Below are 25,900 nucleotides of genomic sequence, written 5' to 3' on the forward strand. Positions count from 1 at the left end.
GGGCTGTGCCCAGCTGTTCCTGCTTCGGCTCACTCCTTGCAGAGTCTCCTCTACCACTTGGCATTTTCGTGGGCAGGGAGCTCCAGGCCCAGCACCAACCCGCTGCCACCCTAATTAGCCAAGATTAGAACCTCTGGAGTGCTGGACCAAAAGCAACTTATGTGGGGGGGATAGAATTGGCCCAAGGGCCAGACACAAGTTGGAGGATCAGCACAAGGGGGTCCAAGCCCCGTTACTACGAGGGATCTGAGGCATTTGAACAGGGCTCTGCTGAATCCAATTTCCGGGCAGCCCTGGGCAGCTGTTTCTTTCCCCAGGTTTCTGGCTGGGGGCCTGGGCCATTTGCTTTTGTAAACTGAAGATGTTGAGCCAGACACTCTCTGGCAGAAGGATTCCCGTCCCCGCATCCCTTGATATTGCCTGTGTCACTCCTAGAATGCATTGGCTTTCCCAGAGTGCCTTGCTCTCCTCTTGCCCGCTGATGAGTTCTAAATAAGAACTAGCTACATACATGGAGGATTGGTCCATCGATGGCTACTAGCCAGGCTGGGCAGGGATGGTGGCCCCAGCAGTGGGAATGGGAGACAGAGGGTGGATCACTTGGTGATTCCTTGTTTGGTTCATTCCCTCTGGGGCTCCTGGCATTGGCCACTGTCAGAAGATGGGACGCTGGGCCAGATGGACATTTGGACTGACCCAGTGTGGCCGTCGTGCATGTCTCACCCCCAGAATGCATTGCTGCTGGAGATGCTGTGGGAATGCCTCCTGCTCTATGGGGTATCCGCTCAGATTGTTTTTCCCAGAATGCATTAGGGCGTACGTGGGCAGAGCCTAGATTTTTTTTGGAGTGAGGCTGGGGTGTGACTCGTTTGTGTTTCTAGACCTGTAACCCCTGTGCTTTCTTTGCCACCAGCACCTCGAGTCACAGCTGCCATATGGGGCCGAGGGGCAGGCGCTGGAGCCGTCGGTCATGACGGTGCCCCAGGCCATCCTGGCAGCTGCCTCTCCCCAGGCCATGCAGGGGGCCAGCACCCAGCTGGACTCCAGCACCAGGACCGGGAGTCAGACGGCCATCACCGCTGCAGCTGAGGTTGACACGGCATCTAGCTTCCTGACCCTCGGTCACAGCCTGGCACCGCAGAACCAGCCCTCAGCCCAGTTTGGTGGGAATGTGCAGGGGATGGCTCAGCTCCTGCCTGCTTCCTTGGGTGGGCAGCCAGGGGCACCCATGCAGCAGCCGCAGCAGGTGGCATCAATGCAGCAGCTCCAGCAGGTTCCTGCCAGGCAGCAGCCCCAGCAAATTCCTCAGCAAACTGTACCCACACAGCAGATTCCAGCCATGCAGCAAGTTGCATCAATGCAGCAGGTTCCTGGCATGCAGCAATCCCAGCAGGTGGTGTCCATGCAGCAACCACAGCAAATTCCTCAACAGACTGCACCGATGCAGCAGGTTCCTGCCCCGCAGCAGCCGCAGCAGGTTGCACTGATGCAGCAGGTTCCTGCCATGCAACAGCCGCAGCAGGTTGCACCGATGCAGCAACCCCAGCCAGTTGCTCCCATGCAGCAGCTCCAGCAGGTTCCTACCATGCAACAGCCACAGCAGGCGGTGCCCATGCAGCAGCCGCAGCAAATTCCTCAACAGACTGTGACCATGCAGCAGGTTCCTGCAATGCAGCTGCCGCAGCAGGTTGCACCGATGCAGCAGGTTCCTGCCATGCAGCAGCCACAGCAGGTTGCACCGATGCAGCAAGCCCATCTGCTTGCGCCCATGCAACAGCCCCAGCAGGTTCCCGCCATGCAACAGCCACAGCAAATTCCTCAACAGAATGTGCCCATACAGCAGGTTCCTGCCATGCAGCAGCTGCAGCAGGTTGCATCGATGCAGCAACCCCAGCAGGTTCCCGCCGTGCAGCCGCCCCAGCAGTATGCCGTAATTCAGCCAGACTCCTTACTGCAGCCTTCCCTGGCCCAGCCAGCGCAGCCCATGCAGTTGCAGCCGCCGCCAGGTTACCCGCCCCCGCAGCCGACGCAGTTTGTGCCACACGGGGGCGCCTTAGAGCAGACGCAGGGGCTGCTGGTGCAGGAGCCGGAGCAGCAGGTGGAACGCGTGTGTCCTGTCCCGGCACCGGAGCAGCTGGCTTACTCGCTGCAGGCCCCGTACCAGCTGCAGCCAGCGTACCCACTGCAGGCTCCTTACGCTGACCAGCCCCCCTACCCAGCCCAGTCGGCAGAGCCAGTGGTGTACGCGTTCCCGGAGCCACCGGGGTACCCGGGGCAGCCTGCGTACCGGCTGGAGCCGGTGGCGTTTCTGAGCCAGCTGCCGGAGCTGCAGCAGCCAGGCTTCGCGCCGTCTCCCAGGGCGCTGAGCCAGGAGTCTGGCACTGAGCAAACGCCGCCGGTGCTCTCCCAGCAGGACGGCAGTGGCTTGGGGCATGCCCTGGGACAAGGGCCAGGTGAAGGACAACAAGCAGCGCTGCCGGCGGTCCCATTCCTCCCGCCGCCGCCCTCGGCTTTCGCGCCTCCCCCAATGCAGCCGCTACCCCAGCCAGCTCCTCTCCAGCCACAGCCGCTCCTGGCCGCGGTCCCCACCTTGTTACAGACCCTGTCGCCCAGGCTGGAGCAGCTGCAGCCACCCTCCTCGGAACAAGCCTATGGAACGCAGCAGCCAACGGTGCAGATCCCTGAGCAGCCAGCCTACGTCCTGTTAGCGGCAGAGTCGGGGGCGTACCAGAGTCCGGTGGCCAGCCCTCTGCTCACCACCTCCCCGCAGCCCACCCTGAGCCCCCAGCCACACCAACAGCATGGGCCGGGGCCAGAGCAGGAGCAGGAGCAGGTACGTGACCTGGCCTCAGACTGGGCTGGGGGATGGTAAGAGGTAACTCGGTGACAGTCTGATGGCATCGGCGTGAGGACCAAATAGTTAATAATGAGCCCCCAGATAGCAGAGAAAGGTCTAACCTTTAGGCGTTGAAGCTGGACTGACTCAGGCGAGCAGTAAGGCTTGCGATTTGAACGGGGCGCGTAATTAACCACTGGAACAGTTTGCCAAGGGTCCTAGTGGATTCTCCGTCACTGGCCATTTTAAAATCGAGGTGGGAGGTCTGTTGAAAAGCTATGCTGTAGGGCAGAAGGGAAGATTGTGGGGCAGGTCTCTGGCCTGGGTTATCCAGGAGGTCAGACTGCACAAGCTCAGTGGTCCTTGGGGATCTGTGAACTCTCGGGCAGCGTGAAGAAGCGAGGCTGAGAGCTTGCGAGCGGTCCCTGCTGTGTCCGGCGGCTCGTCGACATGGGAAGTGCCGTGGTAGGTCCACCATTGGTGTTACACCAGGGCAACGCTCTGGTTTTGGAATCACCAAAGCCTTTTTCCAGTCAGTTTCCTGCCCTAGACAGGCCCGAAGATTGACTGCGAAAGCCTCCTCCCTGCCGGGTGACCCTTTCTGAGTTTCCATCCAGGCTCCAGGTTTAGCCATCGCCCTGGAGAATGGTTCCTCCTGGGGTCATCCTCTGAACATGGGGTCCCTCCTGTGTTCAGCCCTGGTCACCCTTCACCCCACCATGCTTCCTCTGCCTGGGACTAGCTGGCGAGCCCGCTGCTTTGCCCAGCCCTGTTGGGAAGGCTCTGTAGCTCGCTGGTGTCAAAGTTAGAATCAGGACTCATAGTTTGTCAGACCACTCTGTTTTATTAGCGCAGCGCTTCGCCAATAACACCCAGATAATGTGAGTGGTCATGCAAGACCTAAACAGTCTTATTTATACAGATAAAAGAGCAGGAATTAGACAAAGGGACAAAGAAAGCAAAACAGTAAAATTCACCTGGGGCACAGCATGCATATCCTACTTCCTTACTAACTCTTATCGATCTAAGGCTAGTACTTCACCAATTGCCCTTAAACGGTGCAATTGTTCTATGTTAATGTCTGTATTCCTGACACCTGGATTGCAGCATTCCAACAGTTTTGCTTAAAGGTACAGACAGCATTTCTTTAATCCTTTCTATTTTCACAATATAATTCATTCTACTTTCACACTGGCTTGCCTCCCTCGCACCGGACTCGTACCGAACCGGCTGCGTTCCGTAACCTGGCAGCTGCTTCTGGCTCCCAGAGGGACTTTCTGTCCTTGTAAGAGCCTCTCGTTCTCCCGCGCCCCATCTGTGGTCCTGCTCCTCTGCTCTGAAGGCAAATGCAGTCCCCCCAGTGTTCTAATTTCCAGCCTGAATCGATCCCTGAGCCTGGTAGTCCTTGTGCCCACACTGCCCCTTCTTTATCTCTGTCTTACGTTCTTCTGGCCTTTGTCCAGCCCCTGTCTCGCTTCTCCTCTAATCCCCTTGGAGTCCGTATAGCCCCATCTCCCTGGAGAAGGACTGAAATTCCCTTGTTTCACAACTCTGTTTCCTGGCAGGTTTTCCAGCCTGCCTCGGTGTCGGAGCCCCAGATAGCTGGTCCAAAGCCAGACTTCCCGCAAGGGTGAGTCTTCTTTCTCGTTGAGTCGAGGGCATGGGAACGCAGGGGGTGGCGGGGGGAAAGGAAATGAGCCTGGTGCAAAATCCAGTCTTTCTGCCCATGTGCTGTGCATCTGGGGGGCACATGTGAGCGGCAGTTCACAGCCCCGTCAAGTGGCCGCATCGACGGTCAGCCGGTCATCCTGCCAGCTGGAGGAGCGCTGGGTCGGTGTGTCCCAGAAACCTCTGTCAAAGGATCCCCTTGGATTTATTTCTCGCAGCACATGTCCCACCATGAGATAGACACACAGGCCTGTCCCTTTCCTGCTGCTTGTCTGACCCTTGTGAGGAGGCTGAGCCTTCCACAGCCGTGGCCACTGAAGTGATTCGATTTCCCCTCCTCTCTTGGCCTGCAGAACTCATTGCCACAAGACTGCAGGAGAGGCTATGGCAGGAAACATCAAATAAACACTCAGAACTTTGGGCAGGGAGCTAAATGCGTCAGCCCGTATCTTCCCCTGGGGCAGATTGACTGATCCAGTTTGCTGCAGCAAGTCCCGTTCTGAGAGCTCATCCATTCACGCTTTCCTTCTCTCCCTGCTGCGCTCCCAGGCTGAATCCTGAGCTGGCCATTCTGAAGGAAAGCTCCAACGCACACGAGCCCACGAGCGGCAACGGCAAACAAGACAGAAGTAAACAGAGGCGGGCGTCCTGCCCCCGGCCGGACAAAGGCACCAAGTTCCAGCTCATCGTCCTGCAGGTTGGTAGTGGTGAGGGGGGAATTCAGCCTGTGGAAGGGATTCGAACCTCAGCCCTGTGTTCTCATAGGCCGCCTGGTTCCTCCAGGCTTCTCTGTGTGTAGAAATTGACCTGATCACAGTCCAGAAGTATCTAGGTGCGGAACAAATATTGGGCTCCTCAGTGTAAATTCTGACAGGAAATAAGGCGCTAGGGGAGGTAACCGCTGGGACATCTCACCGAGAGGTGTCGGGGAGTCTTGCTAGTGGGCGAATCGTATAAATCGAGATGGGCTGTTGTTAAAGGCTCTGCTCCAGTTCAGCCCAGGCCTGTGTTAGCCAGGGAGTCAGAGCAGACGATCACAATGCTCCCTTCTGACCTTGAGATGTGTGAATCTGTGTGTTTGAAAGCAGGTTCCTAGGTCACTTCAGTGCATTTGAATTTTTGACTCCATAGGTTTTGCCCCGAGTTTGCTATGGCTGGGTTTTTTGGGGGTCGGGGGTGATTTGGGAGCTGGGAGGTCGCTTTCCTCTCCGGGGAGGGGTGGGGGGGGCAGACTCACCTTCCTGAGATCACCCAGCCACAGCTCACGTTATCAGTTCCCTGCCGTCGCTTGGGCCTTGGCTTCACAACAGTGTAGTCTCCCGAGGCCTGAAATGGGTCCTTCTGATTGATGCTGGGCTTACTGGGACTGGCCTGGTGTGACAGTGTCCACACTCAGGAGGTTGGCAGGGGAGTTAAAGCTGCTTTACCCCACCTTCGCAGGGCCTGACGGTCACATGGGCCTTTCAGGCTGTAGGAAGGACTTGCTGTCTCCTCCACGTCCGCTCTCGGACTTTCCGGCGGCTGTCCTGGGCCTGAGCCACAGCCATTGAAGTCTACGAGGGGCTTGCTTTGGCTTGGGGCGGGGGCTGAAGGCCACCAGGTAGATCGGAGTCCCGAAGTCGGTCTTAAAAGCCAAATGTTCTTCCCCTCGCTCCCCGAGATTTCCTTCACCTGCCCCGCCACCCAGGAATCGAGTCCCCCCCACAAAACGCTGGCATTCTGCTCACGTCCCCAGGTGTCCACGGCCGGGGATAACATGGTCGAGTGCCAGCTGGAGACCCACAACAACAAGATGGTCACCTTCAAGTTTGATGCCGATGGAGACGCGCCCGAGGATATTGCTGATTACATGGTGAGTTTCTCCAGCTGCAGCCCTGCTTGCTGGGACCCTCTCCTGGGGAGCAGCGACTCTGGGAAACGTTCAGGGCTCATGAAGGAGAAAGGGCGACGCCGGGGCAAAAAGGGCTAATGCGATCCTGGGCGGCAGAAACCAGGGAATCTCGAATAGGAGCCCAGAGGTTCTTTTAGCCCGGATTTGGCCCTGGTGTGACCGCTGCTGGAACACTGCATCCGGTTCTGGTGCCTACTATGGCGGGTTGGACCCCCCCTTCTGAGATGCCACCTGATATATTGGGGTTTCCCTGAGCCCGCCCGAATCAGCTAGGGGATTTCCCAGCACTCAAGTGCAGCTTCCCTCTGGAGACTACCCCCAGGATAATATTGTCTTGCACTGTATAGACAGATCTGCACAGCACAAGCTCATAAAAATTCACCCTCTCCCTCGATGTGGGGAGAGATACGCACAGCTTCTCGCCCCCCGATATGAATTGCACAAACTGGGTTTTGAAATAAGAAATAAACCTGTTAACTACAGGGACAGCAAACAGAACAAAGCAGATTACTGCGCAAATAAAACAAACCACGCAAGCTAAGCTTAGTACATTGTGCCGTGGTGCCTGTGAGCTTTGAGGCTCACCTGGGCTTTGTGTCACACCTGAGCTGATTTTCCATGGTGGAGAGTAGATGATCTCGGGAGCGGGTGATGAGGGCCCCACCCTAGGGCCTGGGAACTGATGGTTCAGTTCCCAGAGCCGTCATAGACTTGGATAAGCCATCTAGGGCTTGGTTTCGCTACATATCGCTGATTGTTTTGGCGCGTTCCAAAAAGGTGGGTCAAGACAAACCTGAAAATTATGAAAAATGTCAGCGAATCGACATCATCGGTTTGGGGTGTTGTTAAAGGGCTAGATTCACAAAATTGAAGTGTGTGGCGGGGGTAGTCGTTGGACTCTGTGGATTCTAGGCAGGTCTCCGATGGTGCTTTGCCTCGCTGTTGGGCTCTGTGCATTCTGGGACTTCTCTTGCTGTGCATTGTGGGACCCTGGAGTTCTGAGTTCCCATGATTCCTCACCTGCCACATCAGGGCTGTTTCCTTTTTTGGTGAGCCAGCACCTTTTCAAACTGCTGTCAGACGGCATTGCTCAAGTATGAGCTGTTCCTCTCTTTCCTAACATGCTTGGACCGGCAGCGAAATGGGTCAAGGTATTGTCACTGGGCAACTGAGATCGCTAAAGGGGCCAGTTCCCACCTGTCTGAGCAATCGGCTCAGGCTCTCTGCACACTCGGGCAAGCATTGTTGGGTAAGGCAGGCTTGGGGCATGTTCTCCAAGATTCCTTTGCAGCAATACGAGCTAGAGACACTTCCTTTTGTAATAAGCGAAAGCTGAAAATCTGCTGAACGATTTGGGTACTTGTCCAATCCCCTGGCTGCTGAGTCCCATGCTTTGGGAAACGCTGATTGAGCTGTTGGGTGTTGGTTCCCCCCAATCAGGTGGAAGATAACTTTGTGCTGGAGAGCGAGAAGGAGAAGTTTGTGGAGGAGCTGAGAGCCATCGTGTGCCAAGCTCAGGAGATCCTCCGAAGCCTGCCGGTGGAAGAGCGAGCATCTGGCAACGATTCCGTTCCCTCAGAGTCCAATAGCAGCCAAGTAAGAACGGTGCTTTATCTCGGGCATGTCTCCTGGCTATGTGGGCACCTCAGAAGCTTCTTTGTTTATCGACCTGTCGGTTTTTAATTCAGACAGGGTCGTCCGAGCAAGTTCAGATGAACCCTGCCTCTGCTCAGACCGGCAGTAAGTACCTTTAAAGAACCTTGAAACACAGGGGTGTTGGCTTAACCACTGCCACCATCTCCCGAGGGTCATGGCGGATTCTCCATCACTGACCCTGGTTAAATCAAGAGGGGATGTTTTCCTAAAAGATTTGCCCTAGGAATTTTTCTGGGGCTGTTCTCCGGCCTGTGCTCTGCAGGGGGCAGGTGGAATGATCACAACGCTCCCTTCTGGTCTTGGAACATATGAATCTGTGACTCTGTTAATGGAGAGAGGTCCTTGTTTTTCACTCTACAGGGACATTGTCGTGTATTTCATTGTTTGAATTCACTTCCTTTTAAGTCTGTCCTTCAGCACGGTACAAAACAGCGCCGTCGTCCTACACAGCAACTGCATGTGTTATTCAAACCAGTCCGTCCGGGCGAATTGAGCAGTTAGCTTCGCCTCGGCATCCCCCTGCCCTGCGTACATGAGCCATTCGCCGTGCCCGACCCACGCAGCTGATATTTCCAAGGCAGCCGAACAGACCCACAGAGTGGGAGGCGGTGAGGTGTGCTTCGGCCAGCCGATTAGCTAGGACAGAAACGCACTAGACTTCCACTAGTGACTTAGCTGCTGGTAGGTACAAGCTGCTTTCCCTGTCATCTTTCCCCAGGCGAGTGCGCCCCGCAGTCCTCTCCGGTCGGCCGCTGGCGATTCTGCATCAATCAGACAATAAGGAACAGAGAGGGGCAGACGCCGGCTGCTACCGGTGAGCAGAGACTTCCACCATGGGTGGCGGGAGGTCAGAGAGCAGAGGGAACCGAACAATATAGAGCCAAGGCCTGAGTTAAAACCAGCCAGAGGCTTTCTCTTAGCTTTGGCACAAGCCTTTGTAGCCCACGCAGTAGGGCTTCTGTGGAGGGCCCAGGCTGGGATCCTGGTCTCAGCTGGGGTAAGACGAGGCACTGGAGAGAGTGGGCTAAAGCTCTGAGACAGTCCAGAGACTCCTCCGTCTGCATGCCTGGCCGGTGAGTCTTCCTCCCCTGCTCATGGTGAAAGTGATCGCCAGATTTAGGGTCGAGAGCCAGTTGCTCTGAGAAGGGGGAATCGCCCTGAATGTGACCTGACTTGGTGATCTTGCCTGAGTCTGCAGAGAGCCTGAGCCAGTCGCTCAGAGAGGTGTGAACTGCTGTTAGTATCACTGATAGTCACACAGCCTGAGTCTGCTGAGAACTGGGTCTCTGTGAAGATCCTTTGGCCGCAGAAATTCCCAGCAGCTCCCTTCATCTTCCAGGCCCTCCCTCTTAGGCCCTTTGCTTGGGGAGCCCCCCACAACTGTCTATACTGCCAGGGGCCGAGGTCCCTGCTCAGCGTCTCGGTCGGGGTGTAACATTTCCCCCCGGTGGTTGTTTCATGTCCAGACAAGGAGAACGCTAAGGAGACGTGCCCCCAGGGTGGAACACTGGCTGCTGAGATCCAGGGTCCCAATGCCAGCCCAAAGGACAGCGCGGCACTGGAATGCCCTGGCTCGAAACCTGAATGGCTGGTGGAAGGAGACACAGAGAAGCCAGCATCTCTCCCTCCCAATGACAGCTGGGCCGGGCCGGAGACAGGAGAGCCCCCTGCCCCACAGCCTGGCGACGGCCCTGTCAGCTTGGCGGTGGCCCCCGCTGGCGAGCCGCCCCTCCTGACTGAGGTCCCGGCGTCCGAGTACCAGTCCCAGCAGCCTCTGCAAGGAGACGCCTCTCCAAGCTCCAAGGCCGGGCAGGTGCAGACGCCCGGCTCAGAACCGGCCCCGCTGCCCCCCTCGGTGCCAGAATCTGACGGCGAGGGGCCGCCCAAGATGGATTTTGTCGACAACCGAATCAAAACCCTGGATGAGAAGCTAAGGACGCTGCTCTACCAAGAGCACAGCTACTCTGAGAGCCAGAAGGACACGCAGAGCACAGAGTCCCCGCTCTCCTCGGCCGAGGATACGCTGTCCTGTGCCGGGCCAGAAGCGCCAGCTGCTAGCCCCTCCCTGGGAGCACTAGGGAGCCCAACGGAGTCCCAGGGAACTGACATCTCCGAGGGGTCTCCGCTGCCCCCCCCCGAGCCTGCCAGCCAGCCTGCTGGCTCGCCAGCGGTGAGACAGGACCCCGACGTCATCACGGTCGCACCCAGGGAACTCTGTCTGCTTGTGAGTATGGGGGTGTGGGGGGCCGACGGGTATGGTTCTAATTACGGCACCCAGGACGCAACGCTGGCCCTGGGGGGTGGGATCCAGGTGTTCCGACCCCTCCTGCTGAGATCGGGGCCCCTGTAGTGCCGGGCGGTGCACAGACACCTCCCCCGGCCGAGATCGGGGTCCTTGTAGTGCCGGGGGCCACACATACCCCTCCCCCGGCCAAGATTGGGGTCTCCTTGTGCCGGGGGTTGCGCAGACCCCTCCCCCAGCCGAGATTGGGGTCCCTTTGTGCCGGGGGCTGCGCAGACCCCTCCCCCAGCCGAAATTGGGGTCCCCTTTTGCCAAGGGCTGCGCAGACCCCTCCTCCAGCCGAAATCGGGGTCCCCTTTTGCCAGGGGCTGCGCAGACCCCTCCCCTGGTCGAGATTGGGGTTCCTGTAGTGCCGGGGGCCACGCAGACTCCTTCCCCAGCCGAGATTGGGGTTCCTGTAGTGCTGGGGGTCACGCATACCCCTGCCCTGGCTGAGATTGGGGTTCCTGTAGTGCCGGGGGCCACGCAGACTCCTTCCCCAGCCGAGATTGGGGTTCCTGTAGTGCTAGGGTCACGCAGTCCCCTGCCCTGGCCGAGATTGGGGTTCCTGTAGTGCCGGGGGCCACGCAGACTCCTTCCCCAGCCGAGATTGGGGTTCCTGTAGTGCTAGGGTCACGCAGACCCCTGCCCTGGCCGAGATTGGGGTTCCTGTAGTGCCGGGGGCCACGCAGACTCCTCCCCCAGCCGAGATTGGGGTTCCTGTAGTGCCGGGGGCCACGCAGACTCCTCCTCCGGCCGAGATTGGGGTTCATGTAGTGCTGAGGGCCAGGCAGACCCCTCCCCTGGTCGAGATTGGGGTTCCTGTAGTGCTGGGGGTCACGCAGACTCCTCCTCCGGCCGAGATTGGGGTTCCTGTAGTGCCGGGGGCCACGCAGACTCCTCTTCTGGCCGAGATTGGGGTTCCTGTAGTGCTGGGGGTCACGCAGACCCCTGCCCTGGCCGAGATTGGGGTTCCTGTAGTGCTGGGGGTCACGCAGACTCCTCCGGCCGAGATTGGGGTTCCTGTAGTGCTGGGGGTCACGCAGACTCCTCTCCCAGCCGAGATTGGGGTTCCTGTAGTGCTGAGGGTCACGCAGACTCCTCCTCCGGCCGAGATTTGGGTTCCTGTAGTGCCGGGGGTCACGCAGACTCCTCCTCCGGCCGAGATTGGGGTTCCTGTAGTGCCGGGGGCCACGCAGACTCCTCCTCCGGCCGAGATTGGGGTTCATGTAGTGCTGAGGGCCAGGCAGACCCCTCTCCTGGTCGAGATTGGGGTTCCTGTAGTGCTGGGGGTCACGCAGACTCCTCCGGCGGAGATTGGGGTTCCTGTAGTGCCGGGGGCCACGCAGACTCCTCCTCCGGCCGAGATTGGGGTTCCTGTAGTGCTGGGGGTCACGCAGACCCCTGCCCTGGCCGAGATTGGGGTTCCTGTAGTGCTGGGGGTCACGCAGACTCCTCCGGCCGAGATTGGGGTTCCTGTAGTGCTGGGGGTCACGCAGACCCCTGCCCTGGCCGAGATTGGGGTTCCTGTAGTGCTGGGGGTCACGCAGACTCCTCCGGCCGAGATTGGGGTTCCTGTAGTGCTGGGGGTCACGCAGACTCCTCTCCCAGCCGAGATTGGGGTTCCTGTAGTGCCGGGGGTCACGCAGACTCCTCCTCCGGCCGAGATTTGGGTTCCTGTAGTGCCGGGGGTCACGCAGACTCCTCCTCCGGCCGAGATTTGGGTTCCTGTAGTGCCGGGGCCACGCAGACTCCCCCCTCGGCTGAGATTGGGGCCCCTGATGCGCCAGCCCATTGGAAAGTCCTTTAGATGCATGAGGTGGATCGGCAAGGGGGCCTGGTACAGTTTGGAAAGTTGGGTTGGGGCAGGATGGTGGTTTCTGCCCTCCCTTCCCTCCTCAACCCCCCCGCCTCCATAGGGTGACCAGAGAGCAAGTGTGAAAAATGGGGACGGGGTGACAGGAGTAACAGGCGCCTGTACAAGAAAAGGACCCCAAAGTCAGGCCTGTCCCTATAAAACTGGGACATCTGGTGACAATAGCTCCCGGTGGCTGTTTCCTGGGAGCTCTCTAGGGCCCCCAGCCGTTATTTCAGGGAAGTCTGATGTGGGGGGTTCCCAGGGGCCCCCTTTGCCTTGTGAATCTGTGGCTGCCCCATCCCACTCAGGCACTGCGCTTTTCTCCTTCCCTCCCCTTTGTCTCCTGCAGGAGCCGTCTCCGGAGCCTTCCTCCCCGCTGAACCCCGAGGCCTGCCCTGCTGCGGTGGCCAGCGTCGGAGCCCTTCATCTGCAGACAGGAGGTGGATATTTTGGCCTAAGCTTTACTTGCCCTAGTCTCAAAAACCCTATTAGCAAGAAATCCTGGACTCGCAAATTAAAAAGCTGGGCGTTCAGGCTCCGGCAATCCACCAGCTTTTTCAAGAGAGCGAAAGTCCGCCAAGGTAGTGTGCTTGAGACAGGGCTCCACCCTAGGTAAAGCATCCGTTATGATTTCTTTCCCCGCCGCGCCCCTTTGTGTCCAGCCGCGTCATTTCACCCCGCAGCCGTCGCCACTTTCCTTTGCTCGCGCTCCCCCCCGCTCCCCCGCATTCTTCTCCATTCCACCTAGCAGCGTGAGTCTCGGGCCGGGGTGGCAGGGGCGAACTGGCTAGCACCGGGGGCGGGGTGTCGCACGCGGTGGCACTCTTGGGAGGCGAGGCCTGGTTCCAACCCGCGATGCCCTCCCCTCTTTCTGCTCTTCTTTCCTGCCGGCTGTGGCGCCGCTCGGCAGCAGAGGCAGAGGAGATGAGGACGGAGGGGGCTGCCAAGCAGGCCAGGGAGAACGAAGCCAGGGGGAGATGGAGATCGGCTTCGGTGTCCTATCAGCGAGGCCGCTTCCAGGTGGGCTGTGCCAGCCACTGCCTGGCTCCTTCCCCATGCCCTGGCTCTAACCCGCTGGACCTCCTTCTCCTCCCAGAGCCAGCAGGGAACCCAGGAGTCCTAGCTCCCAGCACCCCCTGCTCTACCTACCAGCCCCCACTCCCCTCCCAGAGCCGGGAGAGAACCCAGGAGTCCTGGCACCCAGCCTGCCCTGTGCTGTAACCACCAGCCCCCACTCCCCTCCCAGAGCTGGGGAGAGAACCCAGGAGTCCTGACCCAGCCCCCGCTGCTCTAACCACCAGCCCCCACTCCCCTCCCAGAGCCGGGAGAGAACCCAGGAGTCCTGGCTCTTAGCCCCCGCTGCTCTAACCACCAGCCCCCACTCCCCTCCCAGAGCCAGGAGAGAACCCAGGAGTCCTGGCTCTTAGCCCCCGCTGCTCTAACCACCAGCCCCCACTCCCCTCCCAAAGCCAGGAGAGAACCCAGGAGTCCTGGCTCTTAGCCCCGGCTGCTCTAACCACCAGCCCCCACTCCCCTCCCAAAGCCAGGAGAGAACCTAGGAGTCCTGGCTCTTAGCCCCGGCTGCTCTAACCACCAGCCCCCACTCCCCTCCCAGAGCTGGGGAGAGAACCCAGGAGTCCTGGCTCTTAGCGCCCCCTGCTGTAACCGCCAGCCCCCACTCCCCTCCCAGAGCTGGGGAGACAACCCAGGAGTCCTGGCTCTTAGCCCCGGCTGCTCTAACCACCGGGCCCCCTCCCCTTCCAGAGCTGGGGAGAGAAACCAGGAGTCCTGGCTCTTAGCGCCCCTTGCTCTAACCACCAGCCCCCACTCCCCTCCCAGAGCTGGGGAGAGAACCCAGGAGTCCTGGCTCTTAGCCCCCGCTGCTCTAACCACCAGCCCTCACTCCCTTCCCAGAGCCAGGGAGAGAACCCAGGAGTCCTGGCTCCCAGCCCCTCCGGCTCTAACCCATCAGCCCCCGCTATCCTCCCAGGGCCGGGGGGAGAACCCAGGAGTCCTGGCTCCCAGCCCTTCCCATCACCTCTAGGCATGACCTCTTCATGGCCGGGGCCTGCCCGTCCCAGCTAATCCTGCCTATCCCTGTGCGTCCCAGGTCACCGCCGTGCCGCAGCAGCCAGCTCCGCACGTGGCAGACGCCGGGCCTGACGCTGCCAGGCTGGAGGAGCCTCAGGCGGACGATCCAGGCACCCCCCCACCAAGAGAGTCACTCCTATGGGCCAGCCCGGCGTGTGAGACGGACGCCTCTTCCCTCACCCCGGAGCGGGAGCCAGAGGAGCTGTCGGCCACGGGGAGCAGCACAGAGCCATGGGCCGAGGGGCCTGTCCGGAGGCAGCCCAGCTCCGACAGCGAGCTGGGCCCTGAGGAGTCGGGGAAGATCTTGGGGTCCGGCAGGGAGCGGCGCCCCCCGATGGCCGAGGACCGCGCCTGCCACGGGGCCAAGCGCCGCAGCTCCCTCTTCCTCTCGGCCTCCTCGCCCATGAGCAGCGACGACGAGTCTGAACTCGAGGACGAGGACCTGAAGGTGGAGCTGCAGCGGCTGCGGGAGAAGTAAGGGGGCCGTCTCCGGCCCTGGGCAGCCCCACTGTGACCTCCCCTAACCTGCACCAGGACCGGGGCTCTCCTTCCCCAGGGTTTCTCCTGCCACACGTCCAGCCCGCAGCTGGGGTGGGGCTGGCTAGGCCCCCCAAGCAGTGGGGCTTGGGATGGAGAGGTACAGGGCAGCCGCTTGGCAGATTCAGGCAGGGTCACGTCACACCTCTCGGCGCGATCGGCGCAGGTTCTGTGCAGACTCAGGCGTGCCTCAGGCCAGTCCTGCCTTGTCCTTTCAGAGCCAGCCAGGAGCATATTGGCAGGACCGTTCCTTGTTTTTCCTCTAATGCCTAGAGGTCAGGATTGGGGTCCCGCTGGGCTGGACGGGCGCGACACCTAGAGTGGGTCAAGAGCTCGGTCTAAATATGCTGGACAGACAAGGGGAAACAGAGCATAGGCCGGGGAAGTGACAGAGCCAAGAACAGAACCCAAGAGTCCTGGCTCTCAGCCCCCCTGCTCTAACCACTAGACCTCACTCCCCTCCCAGAGCCAGGGGGAGAACCCAGGAGTCCTGGCTCCCAGCCCCCCCTGCTCTAACCACTAGACCCCACTCCCCTCTCAGAGCCAGGGGGAGAACCCAGGAGTCCTGGCTCCCAGCTCCCCCGCTCTAACCACTAGACCCCACTCCCCTCCCAGAGCCGGGGGGAGAACCCAGGAGTCCTGGCTCCCAGCTCCCCCGCTCTAACCAATAGACCCACTCCCCTCCCAGAGCCAGGGGGAGAACCCAGGAGTCCTGGCTCCTAGCCCTCCCGCTGTAACCACTAGACCCCACTCCGGTCCCAGAGCTGGGGAGAGAACCCAGGAGTCCTGGCTCACAGCGCCCCCGCTGTAACCACTAGACCCCACTCCGCTCCCAGAGCCAGGCGTTCACCCAGGAGCCCTGTCTCCCAGTCTCCCCTGCTCTAACCACTAGCCCCCACTCCCTTCCCAGGCCTGGAGAGAGAACCCAAGAATCCAGGCTCCCAGTCTCCTCTGCTCTAACCACCAGCCCTCACTCCCCTCCCAGAGCCGGGGGGAGAACCCAGGTCTCCCTCATGGAGCAGCGCCAGTCCCTGCTGGGTTGGGGGACGCCGTGCTGATGGCTTTTCCTGCCCCGCAGACACGTCCAGGAGGTGGTGACGCTCCAGGCCCAGCAGAGCCGGGAGCTGCAGGAGCTGTACACACGCCTGCATGCCCTCAAAGACAGCAAGCCCGAGCTGGCGGAGCTGGCCCTGCAGCCCGCCTCCCCCCGCCGGCCTCGCTCCTTCAAAAGCAAACTGCGCAGCCGGCCCCAAGTCCTGACGCACTCCGAGAACTGTATTGTCACTACCGGTAAGGCAGGAAACGAGCCCTGGCTGGCATGGGGCTGCCTCTGTCCCTTCTGGCCTTCCGGGGGGTGGAGATCACAAGGGAATGGGTGTCGCACGGGGGAGCAGCCAGAAACAAGCCTTGGGGATGATCGGAGAGTTGGAAACGAGGCTTTAGTGGGAGAGACTCCAGGAGCTTGATCCCTCTGCCTCGATGCCGCCTACTTGGGGAACAGATATTGGTTACGGGCTCTTGGGGCTCCCGCCAGGCCAGGGCTGAAAGTTGATGCGAGCCAAACCTGTGAACAGTGGCCCCTGGCTCCTACTGAGGTGCGTGGATTTCAGAGCAGAAGGGACCGTTGTTGCTATACGTGTACCCATTTTACAGCTGAACAAACTGAGGGACAGAAAGGCCGTGACTTGCCCATGGTGACCCCAGCAGGGCCAGCTGCCCTGAGGGGGTTACTTACTTTGGATGGGGTGCGGTGACGAAGTGGGACTGTTCTGAATGTTTTCTCTGAATACTGTGTGGGTCCCTCAGTTTCCCCATGCATTTCTTAAGTCTCCAGTGTGCATAAATGGCCGACACGCTGTATCCTGGCAACAAATGGCCTGGGCCCTTCCCCACTGCAAGGGGATGCTAAAGGTGAATAAAGAGATCAGGTGACCTCCTGGCCCGGGAAAGAGACAAAGCACAGAGAGGAGGGGCTGGAGGGGGTTTCAGTTTGGGGCTGGCTGGGGACAAGGAATGAGGGCAGACGTGCTCCCCAGAATGCACCCGGCTGAGAGGTCCGGTTCTCTGTACCTACAAGCTCTGTGTTAGACCCTGTTCCTGTCATCGAATAAACCTCTGTGTCACTGGCTGGCTGAGAGTGACGTCTGGCTGTGCAGTGGGGGTGCAGGGCCCTCTGGCCCCTGCAGGACCCCGCCTGGGGGGACTCGCTGTGGGAAGCGCATGGAGGGGCAGAGGATGCTGAATGCTCCAAGGAGAGACCCAGGAGGTGAAGCTGTGTGAGCTTCTTGCCCTGGAGACAGTCTGCTCCAAGGGAGAGGAGGCTCCCAGAGTCCTGCCTGGCTGGTGGGGAGCAGTTCCAGAGCAGCGCCCGGGGACTCCGTGACAGGGAGTGGGGGTGACTGACCCCCCAGATTAGGCTGTAGCCCTGGGTTGGTGGCATGTAGGTTGGAAAGCAAGAGGGTTACGTCTTGATTTTTAACTCCATCCCTCCCGTACGCACAGAGTGCTGCTGCACGACCACTGCCGCCTCCATGATTGACTATCAGCTGAGCATCCAGGCCCGCCTGCTGCATCAGAGCTGTGCCCCAGGGGAGCCCAGCCCAGGTATCTCTGCGCCCCGGAGAAGGAGAGGCATTTAGCCAGTTCCCACGCAGACAGCCCAGGGAGGAGGCAGCTTGGGCTAAGGATTAAAGCGCCAGATTAGGATTTGGGAGACCTGGGTTCTGTTCCCAGCTCCTCAGATGAGTCACTCGGCCCCGCCCTGTGCCTCGGTTTCCCCATCTGTGATACTGGCGCCCCTTTGTAAAGCATGTTGAGACGTATACATGGAAAGCGCTTTGTGTGAGCTAGGAGCCCTTATGAAGAGACCCCACTAGGCTGCTCTGGGTTAGCCTGACTCGGGGGTTTGGTCTGTCTGTCCAAATTACTCCTCTGGCCCCTCTTGGGTCTAATCTGCTTCTCTGGCCACAATTGGTTCTGTATAACCCACTTCTCAGAGCCCCATTGTTTCAGGCTCGGGGGCACGTCTGGCCCTCCACCCTGTACTTATCCGCTGCGCTGCCTTGCCTCGGGGCCGCCTGCCAGGCTCCTGGTGTGCAAGCCTAGGCGTGCACGGTGGATGATACGGTCTGGCCCTCGCCCAGCCTGGTGAGTTCCACCTGGTGCCGAGCCTGGGGAGATCTGCCCAATGATTTCTGCCTGGCACCGAGTCTGGGGAGATCCACCTGGCGCCGAGCCCAGAGGCATTAATTTAAAGTGGGGCTGAGCCGCTGTTTGAGCATGAGACCCCCTAGGACCCTGCCATGGCAGCGCATTGATCGCCTGCACCGGGCGCTGTACAGTGACTATTAGATGTATTACAGTACCTCCTAAGCACCCCAGCCACAGACCATAACCCCACCGTGCCGGGCGCTGTACAGTGACTATTAGATGTATTACAGTACCTCCTAAGCACCCCAGCCACAGACCATAACCCCACCGTGCCGGGTGCTGTACAGTGACTATTAGATGTATTACGGCACCCCAGCCACAGACCATAACCCCACCCTGTGCTGTACAGTGTCTATTAGGCGTATTACGGTACCTCCTGGGGTGACAATCCCTGCCCCTGCAGAGAGCTTCCCTCTGAGTGCTTGGGACCTCGCTATTGGATGGGGATGGAGAGATGGAAGGGGGGTGGCGGGGGGATGGAAGGGGTATGTGTGGAGGGAGGGAGGGAGGGATGGGGAAGAAGGAGGGGGTGGATACAGAGGTGTGTGGGGATGGAGAGAGGGAGGGTGGTGTGCAGGAATGGAAGGACAGACAGAGGGGTGCCATGGGGACGGACAGACAGAGGAGTTTGGATGTGGATGGATGAACAGAGGAGTGCCGATGTGGGGGGACAGATGGACAGAGGGGCATGGGTGGGGATGTGGACGGATGGAGGAGTGCCGATGTGGGGGGGACGGAAGGACGGACAGAGGGGCATGGGTGGGGATGTGGACGGACGGAGGAGTGCCGATGTGGGGGGGATGGACGGATGGATGGAGCGGTGCCGACGGGGATGGACGGATGGGTGGATACCAGCTCACCTCTCCGTCCCGCCTCACTTTCCCACCCTGTAGGACAGGGGCTGGCCCCGGTCTCCAGGGAGCGTGAGGGCCACGTACTCGGCTGGCGTCTAGTCGGCTAATTTCCCCTGGGCAGTGGGCCCGTGGGCTCGCTGTGGGGTCACTGTTGTGGCCAGCAGGGGGAGCCATGTGTGCCCCGCCCCTGCCCCCTAACCCCCCTCTGCCCCTCTCCCCGACAGAGCAGCTGTGCGGCGGCCGCGCTGCCTCCTGCCAGCAGTCCCCAGCCAGCAAGAAGGGGATGTTCACCGATGACCTGCACAAGCTGGTGGACGACTGGACTAAGGAGGCGGTCGGGAACGCCCTCCTGAAACCCAGCCTGAACCAGCTCAAACAGAGCCAGCACCGGCTGGACGGGGACAGCTGGAGCAAAGCCTGCGAGGTGGGGGGGCTGGGGGCCAGGACTCCTGGGTTCTCTCCCCGGCTTTGGGAGGGGAGTAGGGGCTGGTGGTTAGAGCAGGGGAGGATGGGAGCCAGGACTCCTGGGTTCTCTCCCTAGCTCTTGGAGGGGAGTGGGGGCTGGTGGTTAGAGCAGAGGGGGATGGGAGCCAGGACTCCTGGGTTATCTCCCTGGCTCTGGGAGGGGAGTGGGGGCTGGTGGTTAGAGCAGGGGGGGCTGGGAGCTCTGTCCCTGGTTCAGGGAGGGGAGTGACACCTAGTGCTTAGAGGGGGGCAGCTGGGTGCCTGGACTCCTGGGTTCCCTCTCTGGCACTGCGAGGGGGGCAGGGGTGGAATTTGCTGACCCACCTGACTGCTCTCTCTTCACTCCCCCCTCGTAGAACACGTCAGCGTCCGTGGGCTACAGCTCCACCTGGATTTCCTCCCTCTCCCAGATCCACGGGACTGTGCCGGCCTCCTTGCCCCCCGGACTGGCCCTCCCGGCTTTCTCCAGCGTCCTGCCACCCTATGGAGTACCCCACGTCTGCCAGTACAATGCCATGGCAGGGGCGGCTTACCCAATGCAGTGGGTGGGCATTTCGGGGATGGCTCAGCAGTCAGTGGTTGTCCCCTCCCCACCTGTCGGACCCTTCCAGCCAGGGGGCAGCATGCTGGGATTCCCAGCCTCCCCGGTCCCTAACCCAGCTACCATCCCGCCTGGTCCCAAATGAAGCCGGAGCAGGCAGCTGGAGGCAGAAATCCCCCGTTGTGGCCTGCAAACCATGTGGAGACGCCCAGTCTGCCAGCGGAGGCGATTTGGCTCGGGCGTGGTTCCTATCCTCCCGGAATACTTGATTTGATTTGAATTTTGTAACCAGCTTTGGAGACTTCGGCTCCTGCGTCTCATGCCCCCGAGATGTGATGGCTTCAAAAAGAAACCTCCATTTCCCCCCTCTGGCAGAGAAGCTGCCTGCATCTTTTCAATGGCAGACGTCATGGTGGGGAGGAGTTTCTGATTTGGTTCTTAAGTTAGTTGATGGAAAAAGTGCTCCTAGAACTCACGGCGGTTTGAGCTGCGGCCGGGAAGTTTTGATCAGTGCAGCTCGCTTCTGCCGAGTTCTAAAGACCTTCTGAGCCTGAGCCAGGAGCGTTGGGGACCGAGAAAGGGTTTCCTTGATCTCGCTGGGTCAGGAATTCAGGGCAGCTCTGTGCAAAGCCAGCTGCTATTTCCTTGTTCCTCACACGCACACTGATTTGGGCAGCTGAGAGATGCTTGGGGAGTTCTGGTTTGGTTATTTTTGCAGAGTGGCGGGAGTTGCTGGGAGGGGGCTGTTTTAAATCTCTTCGGATCTCGGTCACCCATGTGGGACACAGATTTGGAGGTGCAAAATTAGACACGGCAACAGGGTGGTGTGCACCTTGGTGCTGTAGGGAATTTGGGAGCAAACACAGTGAATTGGGCCCTACCCAACCCCTGTGTTTTTGCAGCTGCCCTTGTTTGGAAAAGCCTGCCTTTTGGAAGCACCAGCTTCCAATGTTTTTCTGTCTTAGGCACATTTGAAAATACTGCCTCAAGTCCTATTTTCGAAAGGGACTTTTCTGGATTTTCAGAGGTTGAAACAGTTCAGCGGCTTCACTCATTGATTTCAATCAAATTTAGCTGCCTAACTTGCTTTGTGACTGTGCCGGTAGCTGGCTGTTTGCATCTCTACACTCCTAAATACCTTTGAAAATCAGCTCCTATGTCTCTTTTGAAATTGGCACTTCGGAAAATTTCATCCCACGTCATCCCGGCTTTGCTCTAATAGCTCATATCTGACCCCTTTTGGGCTCTGAAACCTTAAGTCCAGCAACCTGAACAACATTGGGGTCCCGCACACACTCGACTTCACTTCATGATTTGGAGAACGTTCGAAACTGCTCACCTTCAGTGAGTCTGTTTCTTTTTACTGTTCTTTGCCTTTGCAGCCTGCCTCCGAGGCCTGGGGTTGTAGACTAGCATGTCCCGATTGCAGCCCTGCCGTGGCTGTGCTAGGAGGGAGCTTTCACAGTAAGAGACTAGTTGAGGCTAATGTGAAGTGCAGCACATCCTGTTTCTCCCTCTCACCGGCGCCCAGCTTGGCTTCAATTCCTTGTCTTCTTTGTGAGGATGTTAGCCCGTGGGGTTGGGTTAGGTTTGTGGTAGGAACAGGGACTTGCCAAAATGCATCCCGATTCCCCTCGGCGTTGCTGTCTCGTGGCCTTTCTGCGTCCTGAGTTTCAAACAGACATTTCTTTGCCAGGTGGCTTTCGAGTCCGTTGGATCTTCCAAGGCTGGGCCCTTTGTCAGATAGGAACTTCCCAGGTGTGCCAAATGCTTCTGCTCCACCCTGAAACCCCGCTTAGAGCAGCATTAGAAGTGGTGCAAACGCAGCCCCATTCGATGCTGCCCCCTACCTCGTCTGCCTGCAGCCACTTGCATTGCCTTAGCTCTGCTGTCTCCTAGGATTTGGGTCACAGTTTTCCTGGGAGGGGCCACGCATCCGAGGGTGACTTGACACCAGTTTTTTATAGCGAACATGTGCAGAAAACACACCCACACGCAGAAAGCGAGTGGAGTTTGTGAAGACCTGAGAACAGCATTTCTCAGCTCACTGCGTTTAAGACGTTTCAGTTGTTTCTAGGCTGGTTGTGTTCACGCCGTTAAAAACAAGGCTCAAACGGTGCAGGCACTTGGACTCTGAAACCAGGTTTCGTTTTCCCCTTGGAGGAGAATGGGAGGTGCTTGGCCTTAGTTTTCTTCCTTTCCCCAAAGCACAGATCTGTGAAACAGCTCTTGGTTTTCCGTTGGGAGGGGAAATCAAGGTCTTGTCTGCTCTTTAAGGCTGCAGCAGGAGGGATTTTCCGTACACCCAGGCCTAAGACTCTGAATTAGCTCTGGGACCTGATTGTAATTGACACCAAAACCTGACAGAAATTCCAGCGCTATGCAGGTAGAGTGAAAGCACAGCTTAGCGTGCGCCTGTTGGTACTTGCGCCTGTTCCCTGGTAGGAAGAGGAGAACCGTGTCTCCAGGAGAGGTGGGACTGGGTTAGTATCTGTAACTGACACAGCTAGAGCGAAAGCACAGCTTAGCGTGCGCCTGTTGGTACTTGCGCCTGTTCCCTGGTAGGAAGAGAAGAGCCGTGTCTCCAGGAGAGGTGGGACTGGGTTAGTATCTGTAACTGACACAGCTAGAGCGAAAGCACAGCTTAGCGTGCGCCTGTTGGTACTTGCGCCTGTTCCCTGGTAGGAAGAGAAGAGCCGTGTCTCCAGGAGAGGTGGGACTGGGTTAGTATCTGTAACTGACACAGCTAGAGCGAAAGCACAGCTTAGCGTGCGCCTGTTGGTACTTGCGCCTGTTCCCTGGTAGGAAGAGGAGAACCGTGTCTGCAGGAGGGGTGGGACTGGGCTTTTATCTGTAACTGACACAGCTAGAGTGGTATACAATCAGGTGTGGAGGATGCTTTTGGCTTTCACCCTGCTAATTTCTGAGTGCTCTGGCCCTGATCCAGCAAAGCACAGGTTGAAGTGTGTGAGTAATCAGGGACAGGGACAGGGACAGTTAATTGGGAAGACAAACCCTTAGCGTCACTGGGAATCTAGCTTTGACTCAGGAAGGTTTTAAACAGCAGCAGGCAAGGGTGTCGCAGATCAGGCCCGACAGCAGAAATGACTGCACTTAGGGCGGGAAAACGCCTGTGTCTGTATGGCCCAGTCTCTTGTGTCTGTTTCCTAGGGCAAACGACAGTCCTTGGAAGACTGCAGTCCCGCCAGACGTATCCTCCCTGTCATGAAGTGTCTGAGCAGCACGCTAGGCGTAGACGCTGTCTCTGATAAACCAAACCGCGCCCCCACCCCCCAAAAGAGTCAGTGGCAGTGCTTGGTCTGTATTTAACGGTTCCTATCTTTGTTTGCTGTAACGTAACGAGGAGCTCGCCAGGTCCCACTGGGCATTTTTAGTTTCTGTCCAGCATGAAGGATTTGAAGGTGATAAACAAATGTGAATTTTTTTTTTTAAAGAGACTTTTTTAATTTTCCTGCTGTGACTCTTTCAGGTGGAAGTCCACCAGGGTCGTCCTCCACTGTAACGAATGTATCATTTTAATACAGGCTGGTTTGGGAGACAGTCTGCTGAACCTGGCACTTTTTACGTTTGCTCTTGGGTTTATCTACCTCATTATTTTTTTAGTGCTGTTTTAATCCAGCCTCCAATTTCCCGCTGTTGCTTTATTTCCACCCTTTGTGTTATGGATTCAAAGTGACAGTTGATCTTCCGTTTTCTGAGTTAATTATTTGTGTATTTGCTCTCTTGAGTGGCTGATCCCCCCCTTGAATTCAGCTGGATGAACGAAACTATGATTTAGACCAGTGGTCTCCAACCTTTTCGTCCAGCAAGCGCCAGATGAAGGACCATGGTGGTGGTGGAGCACCTGCTGAAATCCCGCCGAAGTTCTGCGGCATTTCTGCTGCATTTCAGCAGATGCTTGACCGTTGGCCAGGACGTGGGCACTTTTAGATGCCCCCGCGGGTGCCATGGCACCCGCGGGCACCGCATTGGGGACCCCTGATTTAGACAGTGCACAGTTGACTTGGGATCTTTGGTGAAGCATGTGAAAGCTGGAGCACCGATCTGCCTTTCAGTAGCAACAATTTTGAAAGCTTGTTTTGTCGACAGAAGCATCCCTCATGAATTATTTGTGTCCCCAATTAAGCCATCACAATAAGCCAAGCCGCTGGCATTGTTCTGCGGGGCGTGATTCTTAACATCCCTTTAAGGTGTTTTATTTAAAAGTCGTTAAAATGATGCATTCTGGGCTGTTTTGTTTCTGAAACCCAGCAGTCTGTGTCTGTCCTTCATTTTACACGGTCTTACTCTGTAAAGGTGAAATGTTTGGTGAAAACTGTTAACCTGAAATACATTTGGATTTTCGTTTTTTAATATTTTGTTTCTTTTTGGTGTTTATAAATCTCCAATTCATCCCAGCAGCAGGCGGGAGTGTGTGGGTTGGGGGAGCGGGAGGGAGGGGACACGGGGAAAACATTCTCCACTTCCTGCGCACACCCTCTCCCCTGACCAAGGTGAACAGACCTGAGGGTTCTAGTGTGAGCTTGAGCACGTGGGAAAATAATCCGCCCAGCTCACAGACTTCAGCTGAGCCGGGCAGGACTCACTTGTAACGCGGACGCAGCTCGTTGTGAAGCACAGGGGGGCAGCCCCATCCCTCCAGCTTCGCTACGGGGCCAAGCGTTGAGCTGGTGCAGAGCGGCCTTGTGAGCCCAGCCTGAGGCGCCCAAAGCGAGACCCCTGCTTTCCCAGAGAGGATTCTGGGTAACGCCAATGGCCCCCTCCCCCTGACCCCAGAGAGGATTCTGGGTAACGCCAATAAGCCCCCTTGCCTTGTCCCCAGAGAGTATTCTGGGTAATGCCAATAAGCCCCCTTGCCTTGTCCCCAGAGAGGATTCTGGGTAATGTCAATGAGGCCCCTCCCCCTGTCCCCAGAGAGGATTCTGGGTAACGCCAATGATCCCCTTGCCCTATCCCCAGAGAGGATTCTGGGTAATGTCAATGAGGCCCCTCCCCCTGTCCCCAGAGAGGATTCTGGGTAACGCCAATGGCCCCCTCCCCCTGACCCCAGAGAGGATTCTGGGTAACGCCAATAAGCCCCCTTGCCTTGTCCCCAGAGAGGATTCTGGGTAATGTCAATGAGGCCCCTCCCCCTGTCCCCAGAGAGGATTCTGGGTAACGCCAATGATCCCCTTGCCTTGTCCCCAGAGAGGATTCTGGGTAATGTCAATGAGGCCCCTCCCCCTGTCCCCAGAGAGGATTCTGGGTAATGTCAATGAGGCCCCTCCCCCTGTCCCCAGAGAGGATTCTGGGTAACGCCAATGATCCCCTTGCCCTGCCCCCAGAGAGGATTCTGGGTAATATAATTCCTTTCCCACAGCACTGTGGGTAAAGAGGTTACTGAACTGTCAGAGACGGGTGGGGAGGCTAGTGGACTACAGCTGCCAGCAAGCCCAATGGCTAGAAAGCAGGGTGGGCAAAGGTCACTGAGGTCAGCAATGGCCGTTGGGACTACACCTCCTATGAGGCTTTGCAACGGGCAAGATGGCGTTCGGAGAGCCCCACTACAACTCCCATGATCGCTTGGGAGAGACGCGGCGTCCGGCAAGATGGCGACCTTAGGGCTCAGGGCAGCCTGGGAGCCGGGCACTACAACTCCCATGAGGCCATACACCTCCTTGCTTGATGCACCGGACACCATGGCGGAGAACAGGTGGAAATGGGCCTCGCTCGGGCTGCCGGGAATCGTAGTCCGAGCCCTCCCGCTCCCTCAGTGCTAACGGGGCTCTCCTAAGGAAAGGACTACAACTCCCATGAGCCCGCGCGAAGGCGACCCGGACAACATGGCGGGAGGGCGCCGCACTTCCCGCAGTGCCTGCCGGGACTTTTAGTCCCGACCCCTCCGGCACGTCCATGGGTTCTAACGGGCGCACGCCTAGGGAGCAAACTACAACTCCCGACGTGCCCTGCAGCCGGACGGGGGCGGGGCTGCCAGGGAGGCGGAGAAGGAGA

The 25,900-nt window shown here is 58.5% G+C and overlaps 1 protein-coding gene across 1 annotated transcript in view; it reads left to right on the plus strand.

Moving 5' to 3' along the window:
• The window catches only part of LOC127036469 (serine/threonine-protein kinase WNK3-like), a 59,672-nt gene extending 39,554 nt beyond the window's left edge, over positions 1–20,118 (plus strand). Inside the window, exons 12-26 of the mRNA XM_050927418.1 lie at positions 914–2,833; positions 4,402–4,466; positions 5,054–5,201; positions 6,240–6,356; positions 7,836–7,991; positions 8,084–8,135; positions 8,770–8,865; positions 9,518–10,275; positions 12,540–12,630; positions 13,101–13,210; positions 14,301–14,755; positions 15,897–16,108; positions 17,321–17,422; positions 19,107–19,306; positions 19,704–20,118. Of these exons, the coding sequence (XP_050783375.1) occupies positions 914–2,833; positions 4,402–4,466; positions 5,054–5,201; positions 6,240–6,356; positions 7,836–7,991; positions 8,084–8,135; positions 8,770–8,865; positions 9,518–10,275; positions 12,540–12,630; positions 13,101–13,210; positions 14,301–14,755; positions 15,897–16,108; positions 17,321–17,422; positions 19,107–19,306; positions 19,704–20,033 (4,812 nt within the window). The 3' untranslated portion in view covers positions 20,034–20,118. The remainder of the gene's footprint in view (positions 1–913; positions 2,834–4,401; positions 4,467–5,053; positions 5,202–6,239; positions 6,357–7,835; positions 7,992–8,083; positions 8,136–8,769; positions 8,866–9,517; positions 10,276–12,539; positions 12,631–13,100; positions 13,211–14,300; positions 14,756–15,896; positions 16,109–17,320; positions 17,423–19,106; positions 19,307–19,703) is intronic.
• Positions 20,119–25,900: the final 5,782 nt, after the last annotated feature.

Source organism: Gopherus flavomarginatus, chromosome 18 (genome assembly GCF_025201925.1).
Source record: "Gopherus flavomarginatus isolate rGopFla2 chromosome 18, rGopFla2.mat.asm, whole genome shotgun sequence".
Classification (NCBI taxonomy): domain Eukaryota; kingdom Metazoa; phylum Chordata; order Testudines; family Testudinidae; genus Gopherus; species Gopherus flavomarginatus.